The 27,590-nt window shown below is 49.4% G+C and overlaps 2 protein-coding genes across 3 annotated transcripts in view; one reads left to right on the top strand and one right to left on the bottom strand.

The window, feature by feature from the left end:
* Nucleotides 1-27,590, bottom strand: part of AP4E1 (adaptor related protein complex 4 subunit epsilon 1) — a 117,212-nt gene that overhangs the window by 9,128 nt on the left and 80,494 nt on the right. Inside the window, exons 14-15 of the mRNA XM_077318075.1 lie at nucleotides 17,436-17,684; nucleotides 13,736-13,846 (exon numbers count right to left, since the gene is read on the bottom strand). The gene's annotated coding sequence lies outside the window, so the exon portion shown is untranslated. The remainder of the gene's footprint in view (nucleotides 1-13,735; nucleotides 13,847-17,435; nucleotides 17,685-27,590) is intronic.
* CYP19A1 (cytochrome P450 family 19 subfamily A member 1) lies at nucleotides 74-21,885 on the top strand. Of its 2 annotated transcripts, XM_077318083.1 has the most exons (10): nucleotides 74-564; nucleotides 6,832-6,993; nucleotides 8,537-8,687; nucleotides 10,381-10,535; nucleotides 11,453-11,629; nucleotides 13,758-13,872; nucleotides 15,207-15,321; nucleotides 16,554-16,716; nucleotides 17,547-17,788; nucleotides 18,319-21,885. In XM_077318083.1, the coding sequence occupies exons 2-10, from the start codon at nucleotides 6,849-6,851 to the stop codon at nucleotides 18,574-18,576; spliced, it is 1,521 nt and encodes a 506-aa protein (XP_077174198.1). In that variant the 5' UTR covers nucleotides 74-564; nucleotides 6,832-6,848; the 3' UTR covers nucleotides 18,577-21,885. The 2 variants fall into 2 exon arrangements, with proteins under 2 accessions (XP_077174198.1, XP_077174199.1); XM_077318084.1 differs by lacking the exon at nucleotides 74-564 and having other exon boundaries at nucleotides 6,752-6,993; nucleotides 11,462-11,629.

Below are 27,590 nucleotides of genomic sequence, written 5' to 3'. Positions count from 1 at the left end.
TGGACTAGATGGCCTGTATGGTCCCTTCCAACTCTATGATTCTATGATTCATTGGCTGCCATGACCTCATGAGTTTTGCATCACTACAAGCTACCAAAGAGAAGGAATACGAGGTGATCCAAAAACTTGGAGATCTATCTTCCATGAATCACTTCAAAGTTCCCGTCAAATTGATATCATCCCATTGTTCTTTGTCATCCCGTCTCTCAGAACAATCTCAGACCTCTTCAGGGCTTCTCAACTGTTTGATTCATTCCCAACTGGTTTCTTCCCTCTCCCCTTCACACTGGATATTTTGGCTTGAGTACATTCTGCTCTAGAGGTGAAATTGCAAAAACTCTCCTTTCAGCGGCAAAGCCCCCTGCCCTAACACATCCACATCCACATCCCCACACACACACACAAAATAATCTCTTAGCAACCAATCTCTTAGCAACAAGAAGTACCTTCATAAAAAGATGCTCCGCAAAGAGTGATCATCAGAAAATCTTTTTCTGATCTTTAACAGGAGCGAATCATTAGCCAGAATAGGACCTAGGAATACGGAAGTGGGAAAAGAAGAAGGTAACTTGATTTAAACTTTCTCTATTTCAGACAGAAAGCCACAATGAAAAGCTGTTTGAGGCTTTGTAGGTCTTTCCCCTCTCTTTTGTGTAGTTTTCTAGATATGCCTAACTTTCTTTTTCTGCAAGGCTGACTATGATTCAAAGACGACTGACATTTGCTTCTCAGTTTCCTCCGGACTCAGAAGAGAAATGGAGAATTTATCCTGCTCAGGTTTTCTTGAGCTGAAATTAAAAGAGATCGTAGGATGCAACTCTTAACACCCTTAACAGGGAGTGAAGTCCCTTTGATTTACTTCTCAGTAGACCTGTTTAGGGTTGCACTGTGATTTTGTAACTTTTAACTGATTGCAGCAATGAGATGCCAAAACTGCTATGCATTTTTCCTTCCCATTATTCCTTCTCTTTCTTTCCATTAGCCAAAACAAAAAAGCTTTTGAGGGGCTTCATCCTACAAGAATTCCAAGGAGTGTAGAGTTTCTCCAGGGCTGATTTCAATTGGAGGGGGGGATGTATTTCAAGCAGGAGCGAATGCAACAAAAACTTCTGTTTGACTTGGAGAGGTATAAAGAGCTGGTGACTCTCAAAGGATGTTTTGGGAGGCTACCTGTGAACTTCATGTGATGTTCTCTCTTTTCTGGACAATGTGAGCTAGCCTATTTCATAAACTAAATTTCCTCTCTTCTGATTCAAGTCAAAATTAATTCTGTTGTTCTGGTATTTCTATTCTTCCTAGTTTGGAAATATGCATTTGGTTTCCAAAACTAGGGTGCTGTTTTGAAGCCAGTTGAGAAGAACCAAGGGACGTACCAAAAGGATGATATTTGCGAGGAAGTTTGTCCACTGAATGCAAATCAATCTGGAAGAATTTATAAACTGCTCCTGATTCCTCTGCTTGCATTCTGCTATCTTCTTGTGGGGAACTAGGGATAAGATGTTTTGAACAAAATAAAGGCGTTAAGATGCCAAAACCTAGGAGATGGCTAAGAGAGACAGAGAGCAGAGGTTTATGGAGGAATAGTGCCTTTTCAGTATCTCTGCCTGTTTTGAAAAACAACTTTGTACATAAGATGCAAATATGCTACTAGCCTCAGACAATTGATGGACTTCTTCGATTCTTCCACCCGAGCATATTTTTAATACAAGACAGGTTGATGGGTGGGAAGAGGTGGTTTAACTCTTTCCTTTATGGTTGCTCTTCAGCCCAAAATCTGCCTCCCCCATTTGATTTTTCTCCCATAGGAGAAGTTACGGGGAGCATTCGTGGATCCCATCTCTCTCCCCCATCCCGCCCCCTCCCCATAGTTGAAAAACCAGTCTGGGAAATAGGAATTTGAGCAAAGGAAAGATCTGGAGAGAAAAGTCAAGAAAAGAAGAGCTGTGTGGGTTTTTTAATCCCATTAATCTCAAAGAGCCAGTTTGGTGTAGTCGTTAAGAGTGTGGACTTCTAATCTGGCAAGCTGGGTTTGATTCCCTGCTCCCCCACATCAACCAGCTGGGTGACCTTGGGCTCGCCACAGTGCTGATAAAAGTGTTCTGACTGAGCAGAGATATCAGAGCTCTCTCAGCCTCACCCACCTCACAGGGTGTCTGTTGTGGGGAGAGGAAAGGGAAGGGGATTGTAAGCTGCTTTGAGACTCCTTCGGGTAGAGAAAAGCGGCATATAAGAACCAGCTCTTCTTCTTCTTCAGGAATATCAGGGCTCTTTTAGCCTCATCTCCCTCCCAGAGTGTCTGTTGTGGGGAGAGGAAAGGGAAGGCGAATGTAAGCTGCTTGGAGACTCCTTCGAGTAGAGAAAAGCGGCATCTAAGAACCAACTCTTCTTCTTCTTTTTACTACCCAAAGGAAGGTCTCAATAGTGCCTTGCTTTGAGGGACAAAAAGCATGACATCCCAGATCGCTAGAGAAAAACCTACAGAGTTGTCATAAGCAGCATTACAGCCTTCTAAACCCTTTGGCTTCAGGAGAGGCAGAAAGGGGGTAACTCTGCAGGGGAGGATAGCCCAGTTAACGAAAGGGAAGCGGTGTCAGGTCCCGACTAGCTCTAGCCTCGTCAAATTCTGACCCGCACCGAGGGCCCTTCCTGCCCTCTGAAAATGAACTTTCGGGTTATTATTACGGAAGAGACTTTCAGAAGCGCAGGCAGAAGTGCTAAAGACAAACACCTGTTCAAATCCGAAATAGGGGAAGGAGGATGGTGGATGGGATGATTTTTTAGTGGGGGAGAGGGCATGCAGCTGCGTTGGTGTCCGTAGGTCCATTCCCAGCAAGCCCTCTTCCTTCCGACTCTCCTTTCAAGGGCTATTATGAGCTAATGGCCCTCCGCCATTGGGACTAAAAAGGAGTTGGAACAAAAAAGGTACAACTTGAAATCACGGTGCGTTGGCGGGAGTTATTCTTCGTGATTACACCGAGGGCCTCTTCTTTCTCCCTTTCTTTGTCTGAAAAGGTATGAGGGCTGGCAGAGGAGCCGGGCTTTGGAAAGCGTGCAAAAGTTAGCGCTGCGGAATGACGGAACGCCCTGCCAACCTTTCATTTTGTCGTATTCTTCTCCTTTCGAGAGGACAAAAGGGGAGAGACGGCGTCGTTCCGGCAATTAGTTGCTTATCACGCCGTGCTTCCCCGACAGCATGTCTTGTTCCCCACTTCACAGGTCGGCCTTAGGTAAATAACAGCCACGGAGCTCCTGATAGCCCGATAAAAGATGGCCGCTGGCTGCCAATGGACGAGGGGGGCCAGGAGACCCACAGTGTGCACTCCCTTTGCTATGATGCTTCAGGTCTGGCCCCACAGACCACGTTGTATGGAGAACTGGGAAGGGAACATTCGCGCAACGCTTTCAGATGTTCAGAACACGTGTCTAGCTGCGTCTCTCTCAACCAGACCGTTCTCCCAAAATAATTGGGGTTTTTTTGCTTGCAGAAGAGCGGGAAGGCAATTTTTTGTTGGTCCCCACCCCCTCCCCACTGTAGACCCCTGCTTGGGTGGTGCTGAGAATCCAGACACCTCCCACCTTCTGGAACAATATTTCAGGGGAGTGCGGAGGGAGACAGAAGTAGGAAAGTCTCACTTGGAGAAGTCTGTGGACGGCTGGATCAGGAGTGGTTTACAAGTGTGGCAGAAGGAGCCAGACAGGGGGCCGAGGGGCCCTCCACATTGGAAAGGAGTGTCACTCTGAGTGCCCCTGAAGAACGAAAAGGGGGGAGGAAAGAGGCTATAGCCCTGTTCCATGGGGGGAAGGCACCTTGTGGGCCTTCTGAAAGTGCGGGTCATGGTCATGTGCTACATGGATAAACTGGCCAAGGGGCTGGCAGAGGAGCGAATGCTGGCAGGGGCTTCTGGGAATTGTGGTCCATGGACATCTGGAGGGCCGCAGTTTGACTACCCCTGCTCTAACCTGTAGGCAGGGCAGGGGGCTTAAAGGATGACCGAGCATTCCCTTACCCTGGGGGGTCACTCCTTTAGTTATTTTGCTATGGCTTCACTTAAACTCTTTCCCTTCCCATTGAAACAGGCCAAATTGCCTTTCACTTCTACGGATTTTTTTTTTTAAGCTAGCGCATTACATTTTCAGAAGATTAGTGGGGAAGGATAGCACTAAGCCAGCCACAGGGCGGCTCTGCCCAAGGTAGTGCATGCCATCTGTAAGGGAATATTCCTCACGGAATACTCTGGCAACTCAACTAAAGGCTGCTCTCCTTAAGTGTCTCTATGAGTCATCTCAGGAGGCCGAGGATAATCCACTAGCTCTGCAGGAATACAACAGGATCTGAGAGAGAAAGAGAGGCAACAGGTCATGTCCTTACAGTGCTGGGCCTGCACAAGGAGACTCTCCAACTGCATTGATGCACCCTCTGGGGTCCATCAAGGCAAACAAAAAAAATCAGGAATGACTGGGAAGGGATCTAGAACGGGATTTCATGCTTGAGGAGGGGAGGGGACAGCGGCCCAAACGGCTTGCATTCCTATTTCTGACAGGGAAATCCATAGTGCTAAAAACAGAGGTGGCCCTGCAAAATCCTGCCAGGGTCCGGATCCCCCTCAGCAGCTCATTCCACGAGGCAGGTGCCAGGGCTCAATTGGATTTCTCTGGGCCCGGGGATCACCAGCAAGTGGGCATTTATTGGGAAAGGCAGTCCCTCAGACACACAGGGCCCAGACCACGTATGGCCTTGGAGGTGGAACTGGATCCAAGCTCCCTTGGCTGAAAACAAAGCTTCTTGTTCTTAAACGACAACCCTCTCCCCCAACCCCCCGGAGCTGAACTGCCACAGATGATTCCTCTCGGCTGTACCCAATCCGTAGAATGCCCGACAGGTACCCGCTAAGTGCTTCCTTTGTCAACTCCGACTCCCAAAGTAATGTCCTCGGGTGATACGAGGCCGGTTTCAAAGTGTACCTTGCGCTGCCTCCTTCGGCGTTCAAATGCCTAGTCCATAATTGAAAACTGAGAACACCACGTCCCGAGACACGAATTTCACGGGGACGTAAAGGATCAATGGGTTCTCCCTACCGTCAGAATCCTTCCCCCAACAAGCCTTCTTCGGCGAGAGTGCGTCTCCGAGGAATTCAAGGCCGAGAAAGCTCTCAGAACGGTTGGCAGGCTGCAGAGAGTAAGAACGAAAACAAAACAAGCCAAGCCACGTTGGAGTTTGACGGTGGGACCCAGGCAGCAGCTGCTGGGAGATCCGGGAGGGATCAGAGCTGGGGTGGTGGGAGGTTAACTCCCCTGATCAGAAATAGGGTTGCCAGCTCTGGGATGGGAAAGATCTGGAGACTTTGGGGGTGGAGCTGGGAGTGGGTCAGGGAGGGACCTCTCAGGGGTAGTCAACCTGTGGTCCTCCAGATGTGCACGGACTACAATTCCCATGAGTCCCTGCCAGCAAATACTGGCAGGGTCTCATGGGAATTATAGTCCATGAACATCTGGAGGACCACAGGTTGACTACCCCTGGAGTATAAAAGCTACGGAGTCCCCCCTCCAAAGCAGCCATTTTCTCCGGGGGAACTGATCTCTGTCTCCTGGGGAATGTAAAACCAGGGGATCCCCAGGTCCCACCTGAGAACTGGCCTCCCTAATCGGAAATGGGTAGGAGAAAAGGACAGGCAAAAGGTCAGCTGGGGAAGTGGTGGGCGGGAGATGTTGGCCCCCTCTTCCCCTATCCTTGAGATCCCACCGCATACTTCCCATGTAGATGGCTCCTATTTGATTGGAGGACATGGACACTAAAAGGGCAAGCTGGGACACGATTCATGCTGGCCTTGATCCAGGCCTGTTTTTGAGAAGTAAGAGGCCTCCATTGATTTCATCGGGCCCGCTGGTCCATACATGTGACTCACCATCCATGCAGTGCCCAGTGGCTATGTCTGTTAAGGCTTAGTCTAGGCCAGCCTTTCTCGACTTTTTCACCATTGAGAGACCCCGGAAACATTCAGGTTTCAAGAAATCCCAGCACAATCATGCAGGATATGGGTGGGGAGCAGAGCACAACAGACACCCTGTGAGGGAGGTGAGGCTGAGGGAGCCCTGAGATTGCTGAAGAAGAAGACTACCGAATGTTTTTAGTAATAATATTTATACTGTTGCGGTGTTTCCAATGGATTGTTTGAATGTATCGTAACCCACCCCCAACTACCAGGAATAGAAGGAAATAAGAATAAAGATGATGATGATTATTATTATTATTAAATCCCAAGCTTTCTGAGATACGCAGAACCCAATTAGACTCATGAACAGTATCACTCCTCACCCCACAAGTGTGTTCCAACCCTGCTGGGAAAATCCACCCGACTTATCGTGGCTATCCAAGGACACCGGCCGCCCCCAGCCCCAGAATCTGGGCAGGGAATGCGTGGATGAAAGGCCGCTCAGGGGAGACCTCTGCCCCCAGCAAGGAATTTCATTTTGTTGGTTTTGACTGGGGAGTTGGCACTGAGTCAGGGGTCCACGTCACCACGGGCTACTCAAGGGTAGCAGGAAGATAGGGCCTCCGTGGGCCTCCGATTGCCCTGACAGCATCCTGAGCTCCGATACCAAGGCCAGAAATGCTTTGCTCTTGTTGGGCATGATGTGTATCTTTCTCAGCCTCTTGTTTTGACTTGGCGCTCCGGCTGTCTTGTCTAAAACAACCCGCTTTGTTATAAAACAAAGCTAATCGGGGAAGAGCCTCATTTCTTCAAGGCACTGGGCCAAGCCTAGGGGGCTGCAGGATCGCCTGCTTCTGACGGAGCCGGCGTTTTCTTTTTTTCCGCTCCTCTGCCCTCCCAGGTTGGCCGCCCGACGAGATGATCGAGGAGCCCTTAAGCCCCGGTCACTACAACATCAGCCGGGTGGTTTCCGAGACGGTGCCCGCTGCCGCTTGGCCTCTCTTGCTGCTGATGGCCTTCCTTTTCCTCATGTGGAACCTGGAAGAAACCTCGTCAATCCCAGGTAACTTGACGCAAGGCCCGTCTGAGGAGGTGGGATCGGAAAGAACGGGAGAGGTGTTTTCACACAGCCTCCCCTCCCCTTCCCCTCCGTTCTCAAGGCCCTTTGCTGCTGGCTTTTTCCTGTGGGGAACGGCAAGAGACGCTCATGGACGCTGGCTTGGAAGACGTTATTCGACAGGTGTAAAAGCCACAGGGGGTTCCCCTCTTCTCCTCTAGGAAGCTGGGGGAACAGCAGATCCTTCAGGCCAAAAGCTGGGTGGGGGGATCCTAGTTGCTTTTCACTAATCCAATAATGCAACTTGGAAACGTCCCTCTCAAGGGCGGAAAGGATGTTGTGTTTGGCCAGGCCCCCGTGAAACCCTCCCCATACCTCAGAACCACCGTGCCCCCGTTTTTGACCAGCCACAGCTAGGCTGAAAGAATGAGCCATTTCGTACAAAGGACCCCAAGGGTGGGGAGTGGGGAGAAGCCATTGAGAAAAAGAGGGTCAAACTCTGCTGGGTCTGATGGAGGGGGGCTCTGCATACAGCACACACCAAAAAATCAGGGTTGCCAACTCTGGGTTGGGAAACGCCTGGAGATTTGAGGGCAAGGCCTTAGTGGGGAGAAGGGATATAAAAACCCAAAGCCAGATGTCTCCAGAGGAATTGACATCTATCATCTGGAAGTGAGTTGTCATTCCAGATCTCCAGGCCCCGCCTGGAGGCTGACAACCTTGCAAATGATTAAAAGAAATGCAGTAAGAAAGTTCGGAGGGGGGGGGGAAGCCCATAAAATGTCCTGCAGGGGCATCAAAAGCAGCATTCAAAATCTAAACACCAGAGTTCACACTGGGAACGTAAGAAAAAAAGAACAATTCAGATGTGAGCCAATTCCAATTTCCCCGTGTAAACTTCATGGGTAGATGGGGGAACTCTCAGCTAAAACTGCTCATGATACAGACATGAAGCTGCCTCCTGCTGAATTAGATGGTTCGTCCGTCAAGGTCTCGGGTTGAGGTGCCATGAAAGGCAGATGTTCTACCACTGAGCCAGGGTTTTTCCCATCACCTCCTGCCTGGTCCTTTTAATTGGAGATGCCAGGGGTTGAACTTGGGACCTTCTGCATGCCAAGGAGAGGCTCTTACACTGAGCCCAGGTCTCAGGTCAAGGCCTTTCCATCACCTATCACCTGGTCTTTTGAGCTGGAGATGCCAGGGGTTGAACCTAGGATCTTCTGCATGCCAAGCAGGTGTGAGCCAGGGTCTCAGGTCAAGGTAATTCCCATCCCCTCCTGCCTGGTCCTTTTAACTGGAGGAACTGAACCTGGGACCTCCTGCATGCCAAGCAGAGACTCTTCCCCTGACCCAGGGCCTCAGGTCAAGGTCTTTCTCATCCCCTCCTGCCTGGCCCTTTTAACTGGAGATGCCGGGGATTGAACCTGGGACCTTCTGCATGCCAAGCAGAGACTCTTCCACTGAGCCCCAACCCTTCTGTAAAGTACTTTGTATTTTGTCTTCTCTGCCTGCTGGTGCTAATCAGTCCTACTTCCCTCCCTCCCCTTAGGCCCTGGTTATTGTATGGGCATCGGCCCGCTTATATCTCACTGGAGGTTTCTTTGGATGGGCGTGGGGAGCGCTTGCAACTACTACAATGAGATGTACGGTGAATTCATGAGAGTCTGGATCAACGGAGAAGAGACCCTCATTATTAGCAAGTAAATCTTTGATTTATGCAACTGGGGAATTACTGCAGGTGGGGGAAGGGCCTGCTCCAGATTTGGGGAGGGGGGCAGAGAACACTCCGGTGTCCCCCCTCCCCTCATTTGCTAGGAATTAGACAAATTCACGGAGGTTACCTCCATAAAAAGGTTATTTATCATGATGGTGCCATGGAACCTCCAGGTTCAGAAGCAGTACTCCTTTAAATGCCCATTGCTTGAAGCAGAAGCAGACGGCTTTGGTCGCTGAGCCCCTGCTGTGGGCCTTCCAGGATGATTACTGTGAGAAGCAGGATGCTGGATGAAATGGGTCTGATCCATAACATCGGGCATCTCTGTTTTTAAATTGTGCAACCAGTCAAAATCACTGATTCTTAAACAGAAAGAGACGGGTCTTGCTAAACTGCATTGGGCTAGATCGCGGTGTCCTTTTAAGATATAGGGAGCCAAATGCCTCCCAAAGGAAAATGCAAGCAAAAGGTAGAAAGGAATACAGGCTCCTGGCATTTCCCATACTGTGCCATCACTGGGATATCTTTAAGCTTCTAGCTCCCCCTAAAGGCCATTCAGATTAATCCATACGAGTCTAACAACAGAACAGAGATTCCGGGGAGTCACCCTGTTTGTCTGGAGCAGCAGAACAAAATCGGACTCCAGAAGCACCTTTAACACCAACAAAGCCTTATTCAGGCAATAGTTTTCTTGTGTGCAGGCTCACCAATTTTGTCGCTTAAAAGCAGAACACAGTTTGAGTCCAGGAGCGCCTTTAGGGGCAACAAAGTACAAGGCATGCTCCCAGAAGGTTTTTAGTTACCCGCCCTGAGCCCACCTGGGAAGGGCAGGCTTTAAGAATAGAATGATAATAATTTTTTAAAGGGGAGGCTATAAGAATGTTGTTGTTGTTGTTGTTGTTGTTATCAATTGCTTCTCAGCCTTCTGGCTAAAATCAGCTGTAGTGTTATCATCATCATGATGTCTACGGGTACCATTTCTTTACAGAGTTCAGGGCCTGTCCTGCACATGTAAGATAATGCGCTTTCAATGCACTTTAGAAGTAGATTTTCCTGTTCCGCACAGGAAAATCCAGCTGCAAAAGCACCTTGGAAGTGCATTATCCAATGGGTGCGTGTCCTCTCCCTCCCCTACCTGCCATGGTGCCCCCCTGTCCATCGACTCCCTTCCCAGCTGCTGACCTGTGTGCCTGCTGTGCATCCCCCCCTCCGGCCTCCTCACGAACTCTCTGGCCACTGAAGCTCACCACCTGCATGCCCTTTCCCTGACAATGATGGGCACTGGACAGTGCCTGCAGCTGGGAGCCGGGAGGCAGAGTGGGTAGGAAAGATTAGATAGGTGGGCAGCAGGGGGAAGGATCAGGGCAGGGGCATCAGCAGCAGGATGCCCAGGGTCCTGGCAACGTCCGCCTCCCTAGGGATGCCAGACTCAAAAGATCAGCCCCCCTGGAGCAAGCGGCTGCTTTGGTGGGGTGCATTCTGCAGCGTTATATTCCACTTAGGCTCCTCCCTTCCCCAAACCCCGCCCACTCCCAGCTCCACCCCCAAAGTCTGCAGGTCTTTCCCAACCCAGAGCTGGCAGCCTTCCTCAGGGTACGTTGACACTGGCTCCGCGTAGAGCAGAATGGTGGAGGCCGAAGCAAGCTGTTGACGCCACGCCCTTTCCTCCGGCTTCTTAGGTCTTCGAGCATGTTCCACGTCATGAAGCACGGACACTACATCTCCAGGTTCGGGAGCAAGCTGGGCCTGAAGTGCATCGGCATGCACGAGAACGGTATCATCTTTAACAACAACCCGGCGCTCTGGAAAGAAATCCGGCCCTTCTTCACCAAAGGTAAAACGGCACAGGCTGCGATCCAGAGCGCTCTCCCAGGAGGAGTCTGAACAGGCCAGCTTCGGATTGCTCTCTCGGCTACTTTTCTTCCCGTCTTAGCCTTTGCTTCGCTTTCCTGGGATGGCATTCGGATTGCTAAGGGGGGAAATGGTCCATTTGTCAGGCCAAAGGGCAACAGGGGGCTGCAGCTAGGGATGCCAGCCTCCAGGCGGGACCTGGGGATCCCCTGGAGTTACAGCTCATCTCCAGACTATAAAGTTTCCCTGGAGGAAATGGATGCTTGGGGGGGGGGTGAACTTTATGCAACTGTACCACTCTGGGGTCCTTGTCTTCCCCAAGCTCTATCCCCAAATCCCCAGAAGTTTCCCAGCCTGGATATGGCAGCCTTACACCCACATTCCCTGCCAGTGGCTGGGGGAGAGGGGGGATTTTTGCATGGCATCTAAAGGCTCCCCCTAGGCTGTGTGCCCAGAGAATCTAGGGCAGTGATTCTCAACCTGGGAGTCAGGACCCATTTGGGGGTCGAATGACCCTTTCACAGGGGTCACGGCAGGGCAAGCAGCTTGGCCGGGAGGGCATCCACACAACAGCCTTGTGGGGTAGATCGAGATTGAGCGATCGTCTGTCTGGAGCAGCAGAAAAGAGCGAGATCGGCATGGTGGGACAAGAGTCAGAACTGAACTGAGAAACCCTGGGGAAAAAACCCAATTTATATGCAATCCTGAATAATGGATCTTCACACCATTGGTCAGTTTCGGTGTAATTTCTGTGATAATTTTATGGTTGGGTGTCACCACCACATGAGGAACTGTATTAAAAGGTCGTGGCATTAGGAAGGTTGAGAACCACTGACCTAGGGGTTTACTACCAAATGTGACAGCTTTATTTATTTATTTGGGTCCTTTGTGAAACTTCAGCTCTGTCAGGTCCAGGTCTTGTGAGGATGATCACTATCTGCGTGGACTCAACGAGAGAACACCTGGATCGTCTGGAGGAGGGGACGGCCGAGTTGGGCTACATCAACACCCTGAACCTCATGAGGTGTATCATGCTGGACACGTCCAACAGACTTTTCCTGGGGGTTCCCCTCGATGGTACTACAGTTCTGTTTTTCCCGTATATTTCTCTGCAATCCTGTTTCTAGGGTCTGATCCGAAAAGATGTTGTAAGAAATAGCTTGCAGATATGAACAAAAGGGAATAGGGCTCAGTGTAGACAAGGCCTCTCGTCAAAATTTGGTGATGAATCAAGGTTTCGTACACCTTGTGGCTGGAAGCAAATGTACTGGGCTACTTACGGCAGGTGAGGGATGGGCATTCAAAGGTTGAACTCCCCCTTTGTTAATGTCATTGTTATAACTCATGTCAATTGAAAGAATGCTGTAAGTAATATTTGAAAACCTTCAGACGGAGCGGATTCTCTAATGGTCTGGCTTTAGGGAAAATAAGAGGGAATCACAGGTATGCAACTGACAGGGAAGTTGTCCGATGACAGGGGTTATACTGATCTCGCCATACAAAATGGTTCATGTTGACCTACCCCCCCCTAAAATGGCCAATGATGGGCCTAGAGGGGGCAGGAAGGGGAGGAGCCCCGGGTGGGCGTGTCCACAGCTCTGCTTCTCAACCATATTCTGCATGATTGCGCCACTTCTGGGGTTTCTCAAAGCCTGAAGAATGTTTAAGGGATTTCTCAATGGTAAAAAAAAAGTTGAGAAAGGTGGGCTTTAATTCTGTTAGTTGTGATTTTTATTCTAGGGAGAGATGTGCCCATAGCTTCAACATTCTCCCCATAGGCAGGATTTTCTGCCAGAGGTTCTATGAACTTAGATGCCCCATGGGCCCTGAACCGTGCTCCAACTTTGTCAGGGCCCTAAAACGAGAGGGTACGTAGCCAAAATCTAACAAATGAGGTGCGTGGGGAGCTAGCTTCACCCGAACAGATCAGTGAGAAATTTCCTCGCAGGAATCTGTGAATCCCAGTCCTGGTGCTTTGCAAGGAAGTATTTTTATCATGCTGCCAAGCCAAAGCAACACCTCCGTGGGATTCGTGTGGGAGAGAGCTTTGCTTATATTTTCATCCGGCATCGGTGCTTTTCTCCAGCTAAGTAGGACTAAACAGTCTGCTAATCTAACAAAAGCATTGGATGAGGCTAGTATCCACAACACATTCTAGCAAAATACTGCAACATCTGTAGTGGTTAATGCCTACCATGAGAGTGTCAAGCAATTCCCACCACACACACACACACACACACCCATGCTCCCGTATTGCAAGATGTGTAACAGCAGGATAATTCTTTAGAAGAGAAGGGAATGTGCTTTGCACATGCCCAGAAGAATCATCGACATTTCCCCCATGTTTGAACATTAGCTATCTTCTACTATTAGAGCCTCTTGTGGCGCAGGGTGGTAAGGCAGCAGACATGCTGTCTGAAGCTCTGCCCATGAGGCTGGGAGTTCGATCCCAGCAGCCGGCTTAAGGTGGACTCAGCCTTCCATCCTTCCGAGGTCGGTAAAATGAGTACCCAGCTTGCTGGGGGGTAAATGGTAATGACTGGGGAAGGCACTGGCAAACCACCCCATATTGAGTCTGCCATGAAAACGCTAGAGGGCGTCACCCCAACGGTCAGACATGACTCGGTGCTTGCACAGGGGATACCTTTACCTTTACCTTACTATTGGGGGGGGGGGGACAACCAGAGCAAACTGAGATGTGCTGTGATAGTCAAGTATCCGAAGAGCTCATCACAGAGAGAATGGAGTTGTTTTCCGTTGCCCCGGAAAGCTGGACCAGAACCGATGGATTGAAATTAAATCAAAAGAGCAGGGGTGGGCATGAACCAACAAAATGTGGTTCGTTACCGAACCGTGAGCCAAACCTAATGGGGAGATCCATTCATGAACCGAACTGGTTCATGGCCGCATAAACCTTGGTAAAAGAGACCTCAGTCCCTTTAAAACAGGCTTTCTTGTGCACCCCCTTTAATGTAAAGGGGCTGAATAAAACAGCCTGAAGTAGCTGAGCAGAGGGGAGAGGGCTGCTCCCTTTAAGAGCAAAAATCCAGTGGCTAAATGGTGATTCGAACTGATGTCTCCACCATCTTGGCCCAACATGCTAACCACTAGACCACACTGGCTCCTTGGATCAGCCCCGACTCAATAAAGGGCGTGGCGCATGTCAGGTATGCCTCCACTTACCTTTCCATCTTCTGTATTCCAGAAAACGCCATCGTGCTCAAAATCCAAAACTACTTCGATGCTTGGCAAGCGCTCCTGCTGAAACCCGACATCTTCTTTAAGATCTCGTGGCTGTACAGGAAATACGAGAAGTCTGTGTGAGTGGCGGCAAACATTGGACAGTCGAGAGTCATGCTGTTGTGCAAATAAAGGGTCTTCCCCTAGGCTGAGGGTAGGCCAGGATGGCTGAAAAGAAACCGTGGTTGCTGTCACCCATGCTGGGCTATGCACTTTCAATCCATGCTGAGGAAATGCTACCATGTTGGAAAGAAAAGAAGCTACGCTTTGTAGGGAGTCCTCCAGTGACTTCAGTAGGAAATTGCCCTAAGAAGAAGAGTTAGTTCTTATATGCCGCTTTTCTCTACCCGAAGGAGGCTCAAAGCGGCTTACGGTTGTCTTCCCTTTCCTCTCCCCACAACAGACACCCTGTGGGGTGGGTGAGGCTGGGAGAGCCCTGATATTACTGAAGAGGAAGAGTTGGTTCTTATATGCCGCTTTTCCCTACCTGAAGGAGGCTCAAAGGGGCTTACAGTTGCCTTCCCTTTCCTCTCCCCACAACAGACACCCTGTGGGGTGGGTGAGGCTGAGAGAGCCCTGATATTACTGAAGAGGAAGAGTTGGTTCTTATATGCTGCTTTTCCCTACCTGAAGGAGGCTCAAAGGGGCTTACAGTTGCCTTCCCTTTCCTCTCCCCACAACAGACACCCTGTGGGGTGGGTGAGGCTGGGAGAGCGCAGTAGATAGAAGAAATCCATGTATATCTGCTCAGATCCAGCCCACTATTCCCCTTTGGAAGCTATCTATGCCTGTTGTCCACATTTTAATTGCTTGTCATGTAAAGAAATATTTCTTTTTGTCTGTCTTGAACGGCCCATTAGCTTCAGTGGATGCCCTCAAGTTCTATTATTTGAGGGCAAGGGACGGGGGAGTCCTTTTCGTCATCTGTTTTAAAACGCGGTGGCTATATAAAAGCAATGGGAAACCATCTCAACGTCTCTTGGCTTGAAAAACCTATGGCAGGGGTGGCCAAACTGTGTCTCTCCAGATGTCTGTGGACTACAATTCCCAGGAGCCCTGCCCGCAAGGGCTCCTGGGAATTGTAGTCCACAGACATCTGGAGAGACACAGTTTGGCCGCCCCTGCCCTATGGGGTCACCATGCCGGCTGCAACTTGACATCAAATCAAATCAAAATAAATCAATAAAAGCCAAGTGAATGAACAGAGTTCTTGCAAACAAGATACTGAAATACAGCCCTTTCCATCCCTTTCAGCAAGAAATGGTGGAACAAGCACTAAATCGGAAATCCCGTCCCGTTTAAGGACCTTTCAAGATACTGAATTATCTGGCCCAGTTCCTGGGTGGGCTTCCTGAGTGGGCACAGAGAAGCACCATGGCCCTTATGTGATGTTGCCTGTCCCTTTCTGTTTCAGGAAGGACCTGAAAGAAGCCATCGAAATCTTAATTGAGCAGAAACGACAAAAGCTCTCCACTGTCGAGAAACTGGAGGAGCACATGGACTTTGCATCACAGCTGATCTTTGCGCAGGTAATTTTGATCTGAGCGGGACACGCCCTGGAATGTACCACCTACAGCAGGGAGGAATGTGATTTCATTGATTTGAGGGGCGCATTTGTTTCCATTTCCCTGCAGCCACACCCATTGCAAACTAGGAATGAACTGGGTTTCCTCATCCCATGCTTTTATTGTTCATGTGTCACTCTCTGTCCTGCACATTGCCCCTCCTGACTTCCATCTGAGCAAAATTAATTCTAGAAGTGGGTCGTGCATTATTTGCCACAATTCTCTGTGCCATCCAGGGATCATATTATCTGTCTTTTTCTCTCTCCTAAAAAATAAAGCATTCAAAACTCTAAGGCATCTGTTTCTCCAGCTATTCAACAGGAAGAATGATTTGCTTGCAGTTTCAAATCATAGAATCATAGAATCATAGAATCATAGAATCATAGAATCATAGAATCATACAATCATACAATCATACAATCATACAATCAGAGTTGGAAGGGGCCACACAGGCCATCCAGTCCAACCCCCTGCTCAACGCAGGATAGAATCATAGAATCATAGAGTTGGAAGGGGCCATACAGGCCATCTAGTCCAACCCCCTGCTCAATGCAGGATCAAATGAGCATCCAGTGGGCCATTCCAGAGGACACATTAACCATTTGTTTGCCTGCTAGGCTCAGACATACTCCAGAATTATGCCAAACAAGTTGCAGATGACTTACGGTGACCCCCAGTGACAGATGATTTATGGTGACCCCCAGTGGCCAGCATTTGGATGGGCAACCTCCAAGAATTTGGGTGGTAGTTCCTCCAAGGAACACCAGGGGGTCATGATGTGAAGGCAAGCAATAGCCAACCACCTCTGAACATCCCTTGCCTGGCTGCCAGTGGGACACAAGCAATGCAACTAAAAATGTGGAGAAGCCCACAGAACGAAATCTGAAATCTGATCACTCCACCCCCTCTACCCTAGACCCCTCACCCTTCCTGAGAGTCTCATCACATAACATAAAAATATGGCCTCGGTGTTTGCTTGATTTGTGTCTGCCTTGACCAGGGGTAGTCAAACTGCGGCCCTCCAGGTGTCCATGGACTACAATTCCCAGAAGCCCCTGCCAGCATTCGCTGGCAGGGGCTTCTGGGAATTGTAGTCCATGGACATCTGGAGGGCCGCAGTTTGACTACCCCTGGTCTTGACCATGCGGTTGTCCACTGTGTCCAACAGTCACTGTTTTTCTCATTAAATGTTACAGAGCCGCGGGGAACTAACGAAAGAGAATGTGAACCAGTGCGTTCTGGAGATGCTGATAGCGGCCCCGGATACTCTTTCGGTGACACTCTTCTTCATGTTAGCACTGATTGCTGAACACCCTCATGTGGAAGAGGCGATGATGAAGGAAATCCAGGCTGTGATGGGTAAGGGACCATGGACAGGTGGTAGAGATCCACAAGACAAATGATCCCCTTTTTGCAAAATTCCACGTTGGAAAAGGAACAAAAGGTTAGTGATCCAAAGGCAGTAAACCTGACGATTTTTTAAAGACAGTTCTATAGACCAGGAAGTTTTAAGCATGATTTTCTTAGTCTCAAGACTGACCCAAGGCTGCGTAAGAAGTAGGGATGCCAGTCGTCACGTGGAAACTAGAGATCATCTCCAGGCAACAGAGATCAGTATTCCCTGGAGAAAATGGCTGGGTGGACTTTATAGCATTAGACTCCACTGAGGTCCTTCTTGGCCCCCCAACCCTGCCCATTCGCAGCTGAAGAGCCTTCTTCCGACTTCAGAATCTCTTCCGCTGGCGGAACAGCCACTTCCATCAAAGGGACGTTCCTTAGCTGAAAACTTTGCTGAGCACAGTGGTAACATACAGGCCAATGTTCACTAAACTAGACCAATGTAAAGGCCCTTCTTACTTTTGGAGAGAGCATGCCTGGACATGGAGGTGGGGGGGGGGGGAATAAGAGGGTGGCATTTTTTGTAAATGTTTTTGTCCAGTGGACTGCTGGGTCATTGGTTTGTTAAGGAAAGCAAGAACTGCTCATCCACCTGGTTTCAGAATCAGACCTTTGGCACATCAAGTCATATTTCAAAACTTAAAAACGATGAGCATTGAAAAAGAAAAGGAAAAACCCACCTGAAATGTGGCCAGATTCCAAACACAAGTGGCCCTATTCTTCCAGCTTTTCCCTCCCGGGAGAAACAGGAAACCAGAGATCAGCCTCTTTGTCTTCCTCCCTCCCTCCAGGTGACCGAGACATCCAGAGCGAAGACATGCCAAAGCTCAAAGTGGTGGAGAATTTCATTCACGAGAGCATGAGATACCAGCCGGTTGTGGACTTAGTAATGCGCAAGGCCCTGCGGGACGACGTGATCGATGGCTACCCTGTGAAGAAGGGAACCAACATCATCTTGAACATCGGGCGCATGCATAAACTTGAGTTCTTCCCAAAGCCCAACGAATTCTCTCTGGAAAACTTTGAGAAAAATGTAAGTTGTTACATACACATGGATGTGTGTGTGTGTGGTTAAAGGTTCACACTTCAAGAGGCAGGGAAGGCTGGCCAAGTTTTTGCTGAGCCCCACTCACAGAGCCTCTTGTGGCGCAGAGTGGTAAGGCAGCCGTCTGAAAGCTTTGCCCATAAGGCTGGGAGTTCAATCCCAGCAGCCGGCTCAAGGTCGACTCAGCCTTCCATCCTTCCGAGGTCGGTAAAATGAGTACCCAGCTTGCTGGGGGGTAAACGGTAATGACTGGGGAAGGCACTGGCAAACCACCCCATATTGAGTCTGCCATGAAAACGCTAGAGGGCGTCACCCCAAGGGTCAGACATGACCCGGTGCTTGCACAGGGGATAACTTTACCTTTACCTTTTATGTGTTTCCACATAATCTGCAACAATCTAATTCTCATGTATATTTTGGTCTCTAAGATGTTTCGAGTCTCAAATTTTGCTTTTCTGCTGCAAGCCAACATGGCCAGCCCCCCCCCGAAACTGAACTTTCGTTTGATGTTTGTACAGGTCCCCCATCGCTACTTCCAACCCTTTGGGTTTGGTCCCCGGGGTTGCGTCGGGAAGTTTATCGCCATGGTGATGATGAAGGCCATCCTGGTCTCTCTTCTCCAACGATCCAGCATCCAGACCCTCAAAGGCAAAGGCCTCCAGAGCATCCCGAAAAACAACGACCTCTCTTTGCACCCCAACGAAAGGCAGCCCTTGCTTGAGATGGTTTTCGTGCCGAGGAGGAACATGGCGGCCAAGGAGAGGGAGGGCCAATAGAATCGAAACAGCAAGAAGACTGGCGGTTGGGCTTCCCGAACCTCAACAAAAAACTGTCATCCATCCCGGGCGCATCCATTACACATTCACTCCACCAAACAGAACGTTTGTTTGTTCCAAGTGCATCAACTATGCGGGTGGCCATCTGACCAGTTTGGGTCGTTATTTGAGACACATTCCTTCCAAGCAACAGAAGAAAGGCAGTAGGTGAGCGGACATGCAATAGACGGACGAATACCTTGACAGGGTATGCCCTTGAAGATGGAATTACGGGACTCTGGGGCACAGGCCCCCAAGAACTGTTTCTGTAGGCCCCGTGGGGCTAGACGTGGGTCACGAAAGAGGCATTTGTAGCAGCCAAGCATATTAATGGAGCCATGGTCCCAGGCGTGACCCTGTGAACGAATTTCCGTGCCAGTGTTCACCAGGAAAGGACAATGGATGGATACAACTTTTGAAAGAGAGCAACAGAACAATCTCTTCTTCCGTAGTTTCGAAAAGGCGTTGTGAAAGGATCTTTGCTGCTTAATGTCCGTCGTCCTGATACACCGTCTGCACAAGCCCTTGTTTATTTATTTAGGTATTTATGCCTGGCTCTTCTCCCCCAGGGGGGACACAGAACTGCTCACACTACTGTTCACCCTCCCTGCTTCTGTTTCGGTTCTGAACTCACAACAATAACCCTGAGAGATAGATTAGACTGAGAGCGTATTGGCTGAGCCAAGGTCATCCAACAAGCTTCCATGGCAAAGTGGGAATACATGAAGCTGCCTTACAAGGACTCAGACCCTCGGTCCATCGTCAGTATTGTCTACGCAGAATGGCAGCCACACTCCAGGCTGCGGGCTCAGGTCCTCATATAGCCCACTGCCTGGTCCTTTCCACTGGAGAGACCAAGGACTGAACCTGGGACCTTCTACATGCCAAGCAGATGATCTACCACTGAGCCACAGTCCCTCCCAGATTTGAGTTTGGGTCTCCCGGATCCTACTTGAAACACTGTGCCATTCTGGCTCTGTTTTGAGACATTTTGGGGAGGGGTGGGTGGGAATGGGACACGCCCACAATGAACTTGCGGGCTCCATTCCTCACTTAGTGCGCTGTCTTCAGAACGTCCCTGCAGGAGCACCTAGGGTTCTCTCCACACCATCAGGAATCCTTAAAAAAAGAACATTCTCAAATGCCTGGAAAGAATGATATTCCCATAGACAGGGGTGGCCAAACTGTGGCTCTCCAGATGTCCATGGCTACAATTCCCATGAGCTCCTGCCAACACTGGGTAATTGTAGTCCTTGGACATCTGGTTAGTCACAGTTTGGCCACCCCTGACATAGACTTATAGCACATTGTAAGGTGTTCCAATCAAGGGGTAGTCAACCTGTGGTCCTCTCAATGTTCATGCATTACAATTCCCATGAGCCCCTGCCAGCATTTGCTGGCAGGGGCTCATGGGAATTGTAGTCTATGATCATCTGGAGGACCACAAGTTGACTACCCCTGTCAATCAATCCTGCCAATCGGTGTGTTTTGTTTCTGCAGGTGACCGACAGAACAGGGTAGATCCAGCCATCCAAGTTGCCTTCCTCCAGTCCTGAAGCAGCCTTTTCCCAATGGAAGAGCTACTGAGATTGGAGGAAGGCTTCAAACTTGAGGCCAAAGTTCAACAACGAGGCCAGGGGGGAAACAATCATTCTGAACCTGGGCCTGGGATACTTAAGCAACTTCCTGTTCCCTGACAACTTCCTGTCTGCCTGCTCACTGAGAACATCCTTAGAGGTCTTTCTCAAAAGCCCCACCATCTATCATGATTAATCAGGGTGGACTCAAAAGACATTGCCTTCTTAGTGGTGGTACCAAGATTACGGAACTCCCTCCTTCCTCTTGACCTTCCTTTGACCATATTCCAATGCGAGGTCAAAACCGAGCTTTTGAAGGAGTTTTTGGAGGAGACCTAGATAGTTTTATTTCTTAGCTATCTACATCTCTGGTTCTGAGTTGACTTTGATCTATTGGTTCTTTGATGATTTATGCTGTGTTGGGTTGGGTTTGGGTCTTTTTGTGTTTTTGGTGCTCAGATTTTAACTGCATCGACCGACAGCAGTTCATGGCCTGCTTTGCGGACTAAAATACTTCAAGTGTGTCAGAATGACGGACAACGTTTTGTACTCTGGTCAGAGAAACCCGTATCAGATGGCCATCAGCAGAGGCCATGCGATCTTGTAAATATCTTATTTATTTGAAGGCCAAACTTCTGAATCATGAACTTCTGGAAACATTATTTGATGGGTAACACGACACTTTTTACAACTGCGATGAACCGATATTCCAGCTGTTTGATGACCAAGCAACAATTTATAGCTTAGGTCTTCTGAGCTTTGAAATGGGCCTAAACCTGCGGTCAACACCCTACTGCCGTTAGTGGGGTGATTCCAAGCATAACATTCGTTTCCGGCAACCACAACTAAGATCTGTGGGACTTGAGATTTTATTCCTTCCTTTTCTGGCATTCATACAATGAAAACATTTTCCATTTTGCATGCAAAACCATGACAGTCGCAGCTCTTTTTCGGTGGTGTCCCATGGTCCTGTTGTTTCCTGTTCTTGTGAAAAGTCAACTGGATTTTAGACTGGGTTTTAGACTGACTTTTAGCACACAGGCTAAAAGCCCTTAAGTGAGCGTCATGGCACAGCTGTGGTTGAATGGGAAATGCAACGTATAAGACTGAATCTAGATTTTAGCCTGGCCCTTTGGTAACTGTATGGTCGTCAACAGTAGGGCTTTTCAGCTTTTTTTCATCTTGAAAAAAAAGGGGGCTTCATAGAGCTGCCAATCCTAGGTGGGACCTGGGGATCCTGTGGTTTTATAACTCTTCTCCAGATGACATAGATCAGTTCCCCTGAAGAAAATGGCTGCTTCAAAGGGTGGATCCCATCGCTTTATGCTCCACTGAGGCCCCTCCCTTTCTGCCCCAAACCCCGCCCACTCCTGGCTCTGCCCCCAAAGTCCCCAGGTCTTTCCCAACCCAGTGCTGGCAATCCGAGACTCCGACCACTTAATTTCCCTGTTATGTTGTGGGCAGCTGTGAATCCGGTGATGTTCATCTATTGTATAGTACGGTTCTTCTAACACGGACCCTTTGTTAAATTTCACTTTTCACCTGTGTTGTCAGCTGCCGGCTGAGGCGGGTTGCGGCTGAGCAGGGCCCAGGCCAGGCCAGGCTTATGTCCTAATAAAGTTCTGTTCCGTTTTGGTACCGGCTGCTGTGCAGTTAATCCAGCGCCCCTCTTCCGTGCCGTCCTCGACAGAATTAGCAGCCGAAATGCAATTCGAGCGCGCCCCTCTTGCTTCTGTGCCGTACGTCACCCGGGGTGCTTTTGAGCACCGTTTGTGCTCTCCGCTGTCAAACTTTGTCGAGGGACTTGTGGCTCTGTGCTCAAGCAAGTCAGTTGAACAGCTATACTGAATGCCGCCCAGCAGAGGGCACACGCTGCCAATGTTATGTGCCCTGCGATTTATACTGAACGGAGGCGCCTTCTTTAGACCAGCCACTCTCCATGCGGGTGGGGGGTATATGACTCCCTGTGAGTCAGGCACATTTGAAGAGGGGCACAGGCTGAAAAAACGGGCAGTGATGATGTCAAACATTCAGCTGAGTCCAATTCGTGGCGATCCTCTGGCACAGATGCCCCCACTATCTACGATCTTGCACTGCTTCTTTTAGATGCGCAATGTTCGGAACAGTGTCCATTTTGATCGTATCCAACCACTATGTTCTTTGTCGGCCTTTTCCCCACCGACCGATCCTAGCACAATTGCTCTTCCCGTTGAGTTGGAGCGCATGATATGGCCAAAGGGAGCCATAGGGACCCCGATGGGCAGATGACAAATGATAGCTTAGGGTTTAAACACCACAAACACCCCAGGAGGAAACTGTAGGTGACAAGGCAGCATTTCATGCGGTGCTTTGTGAAGTCCACCCTGAGCTCGGGAGGTTGCTCTCAAATTTCATTACCTCCTCCCTAAATTGATTCCCGCACTCGGACGTGAATGAAATAAATGACGGGATAAGTGCATTATTCTGGACGGGAAGGGAAATTGCATGTGGCATACAATATACAGACTTAAATAGGATTCAAAGTTCAGCGGGTGGAACCCAATCTAGTCTATTCTTCCCTACTCTCCCCGCCCTGCAGATGTTAACTGGAAGGCCCCACTTGGAATGCCCACTCTGCCTCAGAAGCTTGCTGGGCGACTTTGGGCCATCTCTTAGATCTCGCCTACCTTGTAAGGTTGTTGGAAGAATAAATTGGAGAAGGGTGAAACAATGTTGCCAGCCAGTTCCGGTTCCCGGTGGCTTTAGGCCAGTCACAGTTCTTTTAGAGCTGTTTTCATATAACAGTTCTCTCAGGGCTCTCTCAGCCTCACCTCCCTCACAGGGTGTCTGTTGTGGGGAGAGGAAAGGGAAGGCAACTGTAAGCCACTTTGAGACTCCTTCAGGTAGAGAAAAGCGGCATAGAAGAACCAAGTCTTCTTTTTCTTCCTTTACCTACTTCGTAATCTGAACCTAATCTGAGACCTCATTCATATTTACGACGTTTCCCTGCCGCTATCTACGTGTCGGGTGGGGGCAGAACGGGCATCTGTCTCGATAAGCCCTGGCAATCCATCGGATTCACTGTATTCTTTCCAAAGAGAGCGCTGGCCTTTTACTTTTCCTGCTTGCCTGACCCAGCTGCCTGAAATTTGTCTCCATCCATCGCCACAGAATCCAGTTTAGTCTGCCACGCATCCTGTCTTCCCTCCTGGAGCAGCAGATTCGGGATTATTGAAATAGTCGCCCGAGAACTGGTTGAGTCCTCCCCCCACCGGCCCCCTGGTTTTTTGTTTTTGTTTTAAATACCAACTAGCCAGCTGGATGACCACTTCTGGGAGATTCCATGCAGTGCTTTGGGATTGATCCCCCAGTCCTAGAAAAAGGTCTTGCACCATTCTTCACTTTGGGAACAGGTATTCTTGAAATTTGCAAAACAACTCCCCGTCTGCGTTTTTACTATTCTCGGGACAATATTTTGCCGGTGAAGGCATCACACCAGATAACCATCTTTGGCCTTCTTCGATCCCGGCTAATTGAAAACATCTTTTCAAAACAACCGCAAGCCGGCAAACGGCAGGCAGAAGGGAATCGCTAGCCACAGAGGCTGGCCGGGGCCTCAACTAGAATGCAAACAATGAGCCCCCCACCCCACCCCTGCTTTGATTTTATTTTAAAGTTAAACTATTAACAGATCAAGGTTGTGGCTGGCTCCCTCCGCCCCCAATGAAATCCCAAATCAGATTTTTTGAAACCCGAACAAACAACATCACACACAGGTCTTGATCAATTGCACTGTTTGTAAAGATTTGCCATTAGTCAAGAAGAGTGTTGACATTTCCCCAAGAAAAGCAGATAGCGAACTGAACTCACACCAGTCCCAAAGAATGGCATATCCCGCTTAGGAATTCACAACGTTTGGTTTTGCCCTGAAGAGGAGTGCACAACAAATAAGATCCAAGAGCCATTGTTCATCTGTGCCGACGGAATCTGGTTTATCTCTTTTCTCACTCGGGAACTGGAACCCACCAGCTTTGTGACTGGGGCAAGAGACCCTGCCTGACTACTGGACCCAACTAGGGTTGCCAGTTTCCAGGCAGCATCTGGAGATCTGATGACCAACCTCAGTTCCCATGGAGCAGATGGCTGCTTTGGAGAGTGGTCTCTATAAAATCCATCCATCCATCCATCCACCCACCTATCCAATCCATCCATCCATCCATCCACCCACCCACCCATCCAATCCATCCAATCCATCCAATCCATCCACCCACCCACCCACCCATCCAATCCATCCACCCACCCACCCACCAACCCATCCAATCCATCCATCCATCCATCCATCCATCCACCCACCCACCCACCCACCCTATTCTATTCTATTCTATTCTATTCTATTCTATTCTATTCTATTCTATTCTATTCTATTCTATTCTATTCTATTAATATACCCCACAACCCCAGAGGTTCAGGACAGCCTACAAAAGGTTTAAAATACACAGTAAATCAGATACTTATTTAAGTCAGCCTTTCTTCATCCACAGATGAAGCCACACTTGAGTATTACATATGAGGATGTAGACTGGCCCGCAATTATGAGAAGCATCAGCCTATTTTCTTAACAGAGCCAGAGTGGTGTAGTGGTTAAGAGCAGTGCCTTCTAATCTGGCAAGCCTGGTTGGATTCCCCGCTCCTCCACATGCAGCCAGCTGGGTGACCTTGGGCTCGTCACAGCCCTGATAGTGCTTTTCTCACAGAGCAGTCCTGTCAGAGCTCTCTCAGCCTCACCCCCCCCCCCTCACAGGGCGTGCGTTGCGGGGAGAGGAAAGGGAAGACAATCATAAGCCGCTTTGAGACTCCTTCAGGCGCTGAAAAGCAGGATATAAAAACCCAACTCTCCTTCTTCTTCTAAATGCTCAGTAAGGTGATTTCATTCCTAGACCTGGCTTTTGAATTTGCACAGCCGAAACTGCTGCTTTGCCAAACATGCCACTCGGATGGTTTTGCAGGCATGCTCTATATGCCTGATCAGTTGGACATCGATTGCAGAGGCCCAGTCGGTTCTGGGAGGTAAGGAAGCCATTTATGGAGGCTACGTTCTAGCTATTTCAGAATCAGAGAGTTACCACTGAAAACGGCCCTGCATAAAGAGTTCTCGAGGGCCCGTCTGTCTTGCACTGCAGCCGAAGTCAGTTTGCTGGGGGCTGTCGAGAGTGCATGTAACAACCAACCCTTCCAGATTCCCTGTTTGTGGTTTCCAATAGCAACCCATCTGAAGCTTTTTAAAATATATATATATATATACATGCGTAATAAACATTGCTCATGCCGAGCATAAGCAGAAGTGTCTGGAGCTGATGATGGAAATATGCCGATCGTTCGAAACCACACCTGAAGCAAACAGAGTTCTTGCGGAGGCGTAGTACAGGACCCACGGGTCTTTCTTGCAAAGAATAGGATTGGTGGTGCAATCCTGTGCAGAGGTACCCCAGTCTAAACACGCTGAAATCCACGGGCTTAGAGTGGACTAGAATCCTAGAATCATAGGGCCATTCCGCACAGATTCATTGTAGCAGGAGCGTGGCAAATTGTAATCGCTACTAAAATGCAGTTGTGCACAACGTCGTAGACAATCTGCCACACTCCTGAAACCGATCCGCAAAAAGCGCTTCGTTGTAGCGCTTCCAGGAAAATCCCAAAAAGTGGATTCACCCTCTGGAAAGCACTACACTTTTGCAACACTAGCGGAAAAGAGTTGGAAGGGACCTCATGGGTCATCTAGTCCAACCCCCTGCACTATGCAGAGTCACTCAGAGTGACTCTGAAGAATTTTGATGTTAAAGCTACTAGGAAGCACAAATCGTGGCAGATAGCCCCCTTTCCTCTTCACATGCACAGGGCACGGAGATGACGCTCCGTCGTTCATGGACCAGACCCCCTCCTGGTTGGGATCTTAAGTGCGGTTATTTCAGTTCAGTAGTTGAAAAGAGCAAGCGAGAGTCCAGGAGCACCTTAAAGACAAAATGCATGGTAGGAGCTTTCATGAGCCACTGCTCACTTCTGAAAACAGCGAGAGTCCAGGAGCACCTGAAAGCCAAACAGAATCCAGCTTTCATGTGTCACAGTTTTTCGGATACAACTGGAACTCAGATTCCGCCAAGAACAGGGTATGGAGGCCAATGCTTTATAAGTAGATAAGAAGGGTTCTGCTGGATCAGACCAGTGGTCCATCCAGTCCAGATGCCTGTCTCACTCTCTGGCCAGCCAGTTCCTCTGGAGAGCCAACAACAGAGCAGAGAGGCCCACAAAGTTGCCTTGTGGCTCTGGGATTCAGAGGTGTCGTGCCTCTGGAAATGGAGGCTCCTCTCAGCCACCCAGGCATACTTTGCTCTCTTCCTATCAGAATCGTGGTCTGCATCACTTCCTGTTCAGAACAAACCCTCCTGACTTGGGAGGCCGGGACTTTTATAGCTGGGGTAAAGTGAAACATTTGGGGCTTGTTCAAGCCCCGGACATCTGGCAACCATCGCGCTGGCGTTCCTGTAAATCCACATCTCTCCTTGCTTCCTCTCTAAGCCGTGTCACCGGTTTCGCGGGAATGCCTCTGAAATATGAGTGTTCCAAAGGATTTGCTGCATAGTCATTCCCCTCTCCCCTGCCCCCCCTTGCATCCCGGGTTGCTCAACCCTTGACAAGCGAAAGAAAATGAAAGGCATCTGCTGGGCAGATTTTTCGACTGCTCCAACTCCCATGGTCGGGGGCCCTCGAATTCCGACTGTCTGGGCCCGACGGATTGTTTTCTGAAGACTTTCCCCCAGCCTGATTTCGGCCACGAGGCCTGCCTGCGCCTTCTGCTCGGAATATTGAGATTTCGTTGCACCCAGACAAGGAGTCTCCTTCTAAATGTTGGGTGGCGGGAAGGCCGGCTGCTTTATTTGGGCCCAGACAGCTTTTCCACTCAGTCTAGCACAACCCCCCTCTGGCAGGGAGCTCCTGGGAATTGTAGTCCACGGACATCTGGAGGACCACAGGTGGACGACCCCTGTTCCAATGGACAATCTCAAGCCAGGACTGTCTCTCCCGACAGTTCCTTCATTTTAAAACTGTTGCTCTCCATCCTCTGGAGGCGCAGAGGCTCTGTTATGGCTCTTTTATTGGAGCATCAATCCTGAATGCAGGTAGCCCGATGACACATAAAACCAAATCCCAGGTGCGTCTCTTCAAATCAGGCGGGCTAGTGCGGGAGGCGCAGTTTGCAGTCCTGCTTTATGACTTGTCAAAGATAGCTAATGTGTCTGGTAGGGAAACGGTATTTCATTTTGATTCTCCCCCCCCCCTCTCTTTGGCGACACTCAACTCATTTATACAGAGTCACCATTTTTCAAAGGAGATGAACGTTTCCTCTGTCCTCGTGATACATGG

The sequence above is a fragment of the Paroedura picta genome, chromosome 18 (assembly GCF_049243985.1).
Source record: "Paroedura picta isolate Pp20150507F chromosome 18, Ppicta_v3.0, whole genome shotgun sequence".
In the NCBI taxonomy this organism is placed as follows: Eukaryota; Metazoa; Chordata; class Lepidosauria; order Squamata; family Gekkonidae; genus Paroedura; species Paroedura picta.
Note: the sequence above shows the minus strand (reverse complement) of the source record. Positions and strands in the feature narration are given on the sequence as shown.

What these genes read in the sequence shown, in the direction of transcription:
- CYP19A1 (XM_077318083.1), top strand. Translation starts at nt 6,849, where the DNA reads ATGATCGAGGAGCCCTTAAGCCCCGGTCACTACAACATCAGCCGGGTG. An exon ending in GAGACCCTCATTATTAGCAA is followed by an intron (nt 8,688 to 10,380) that starts GTAAATCTTTGA and finishes CCGGCTTCTTAG; the next exon opens with GTCTTCGAGCATGTTCCACG. An exon ending in CACAGCTGATCTTTGCGCAG is followed by an intron (nt 15,322 to 16,553) that starts GTAATTTTGATC and finishes TAAATGTTACAG; the next exon opens with AGCCGCGGGGAACTAACGAA.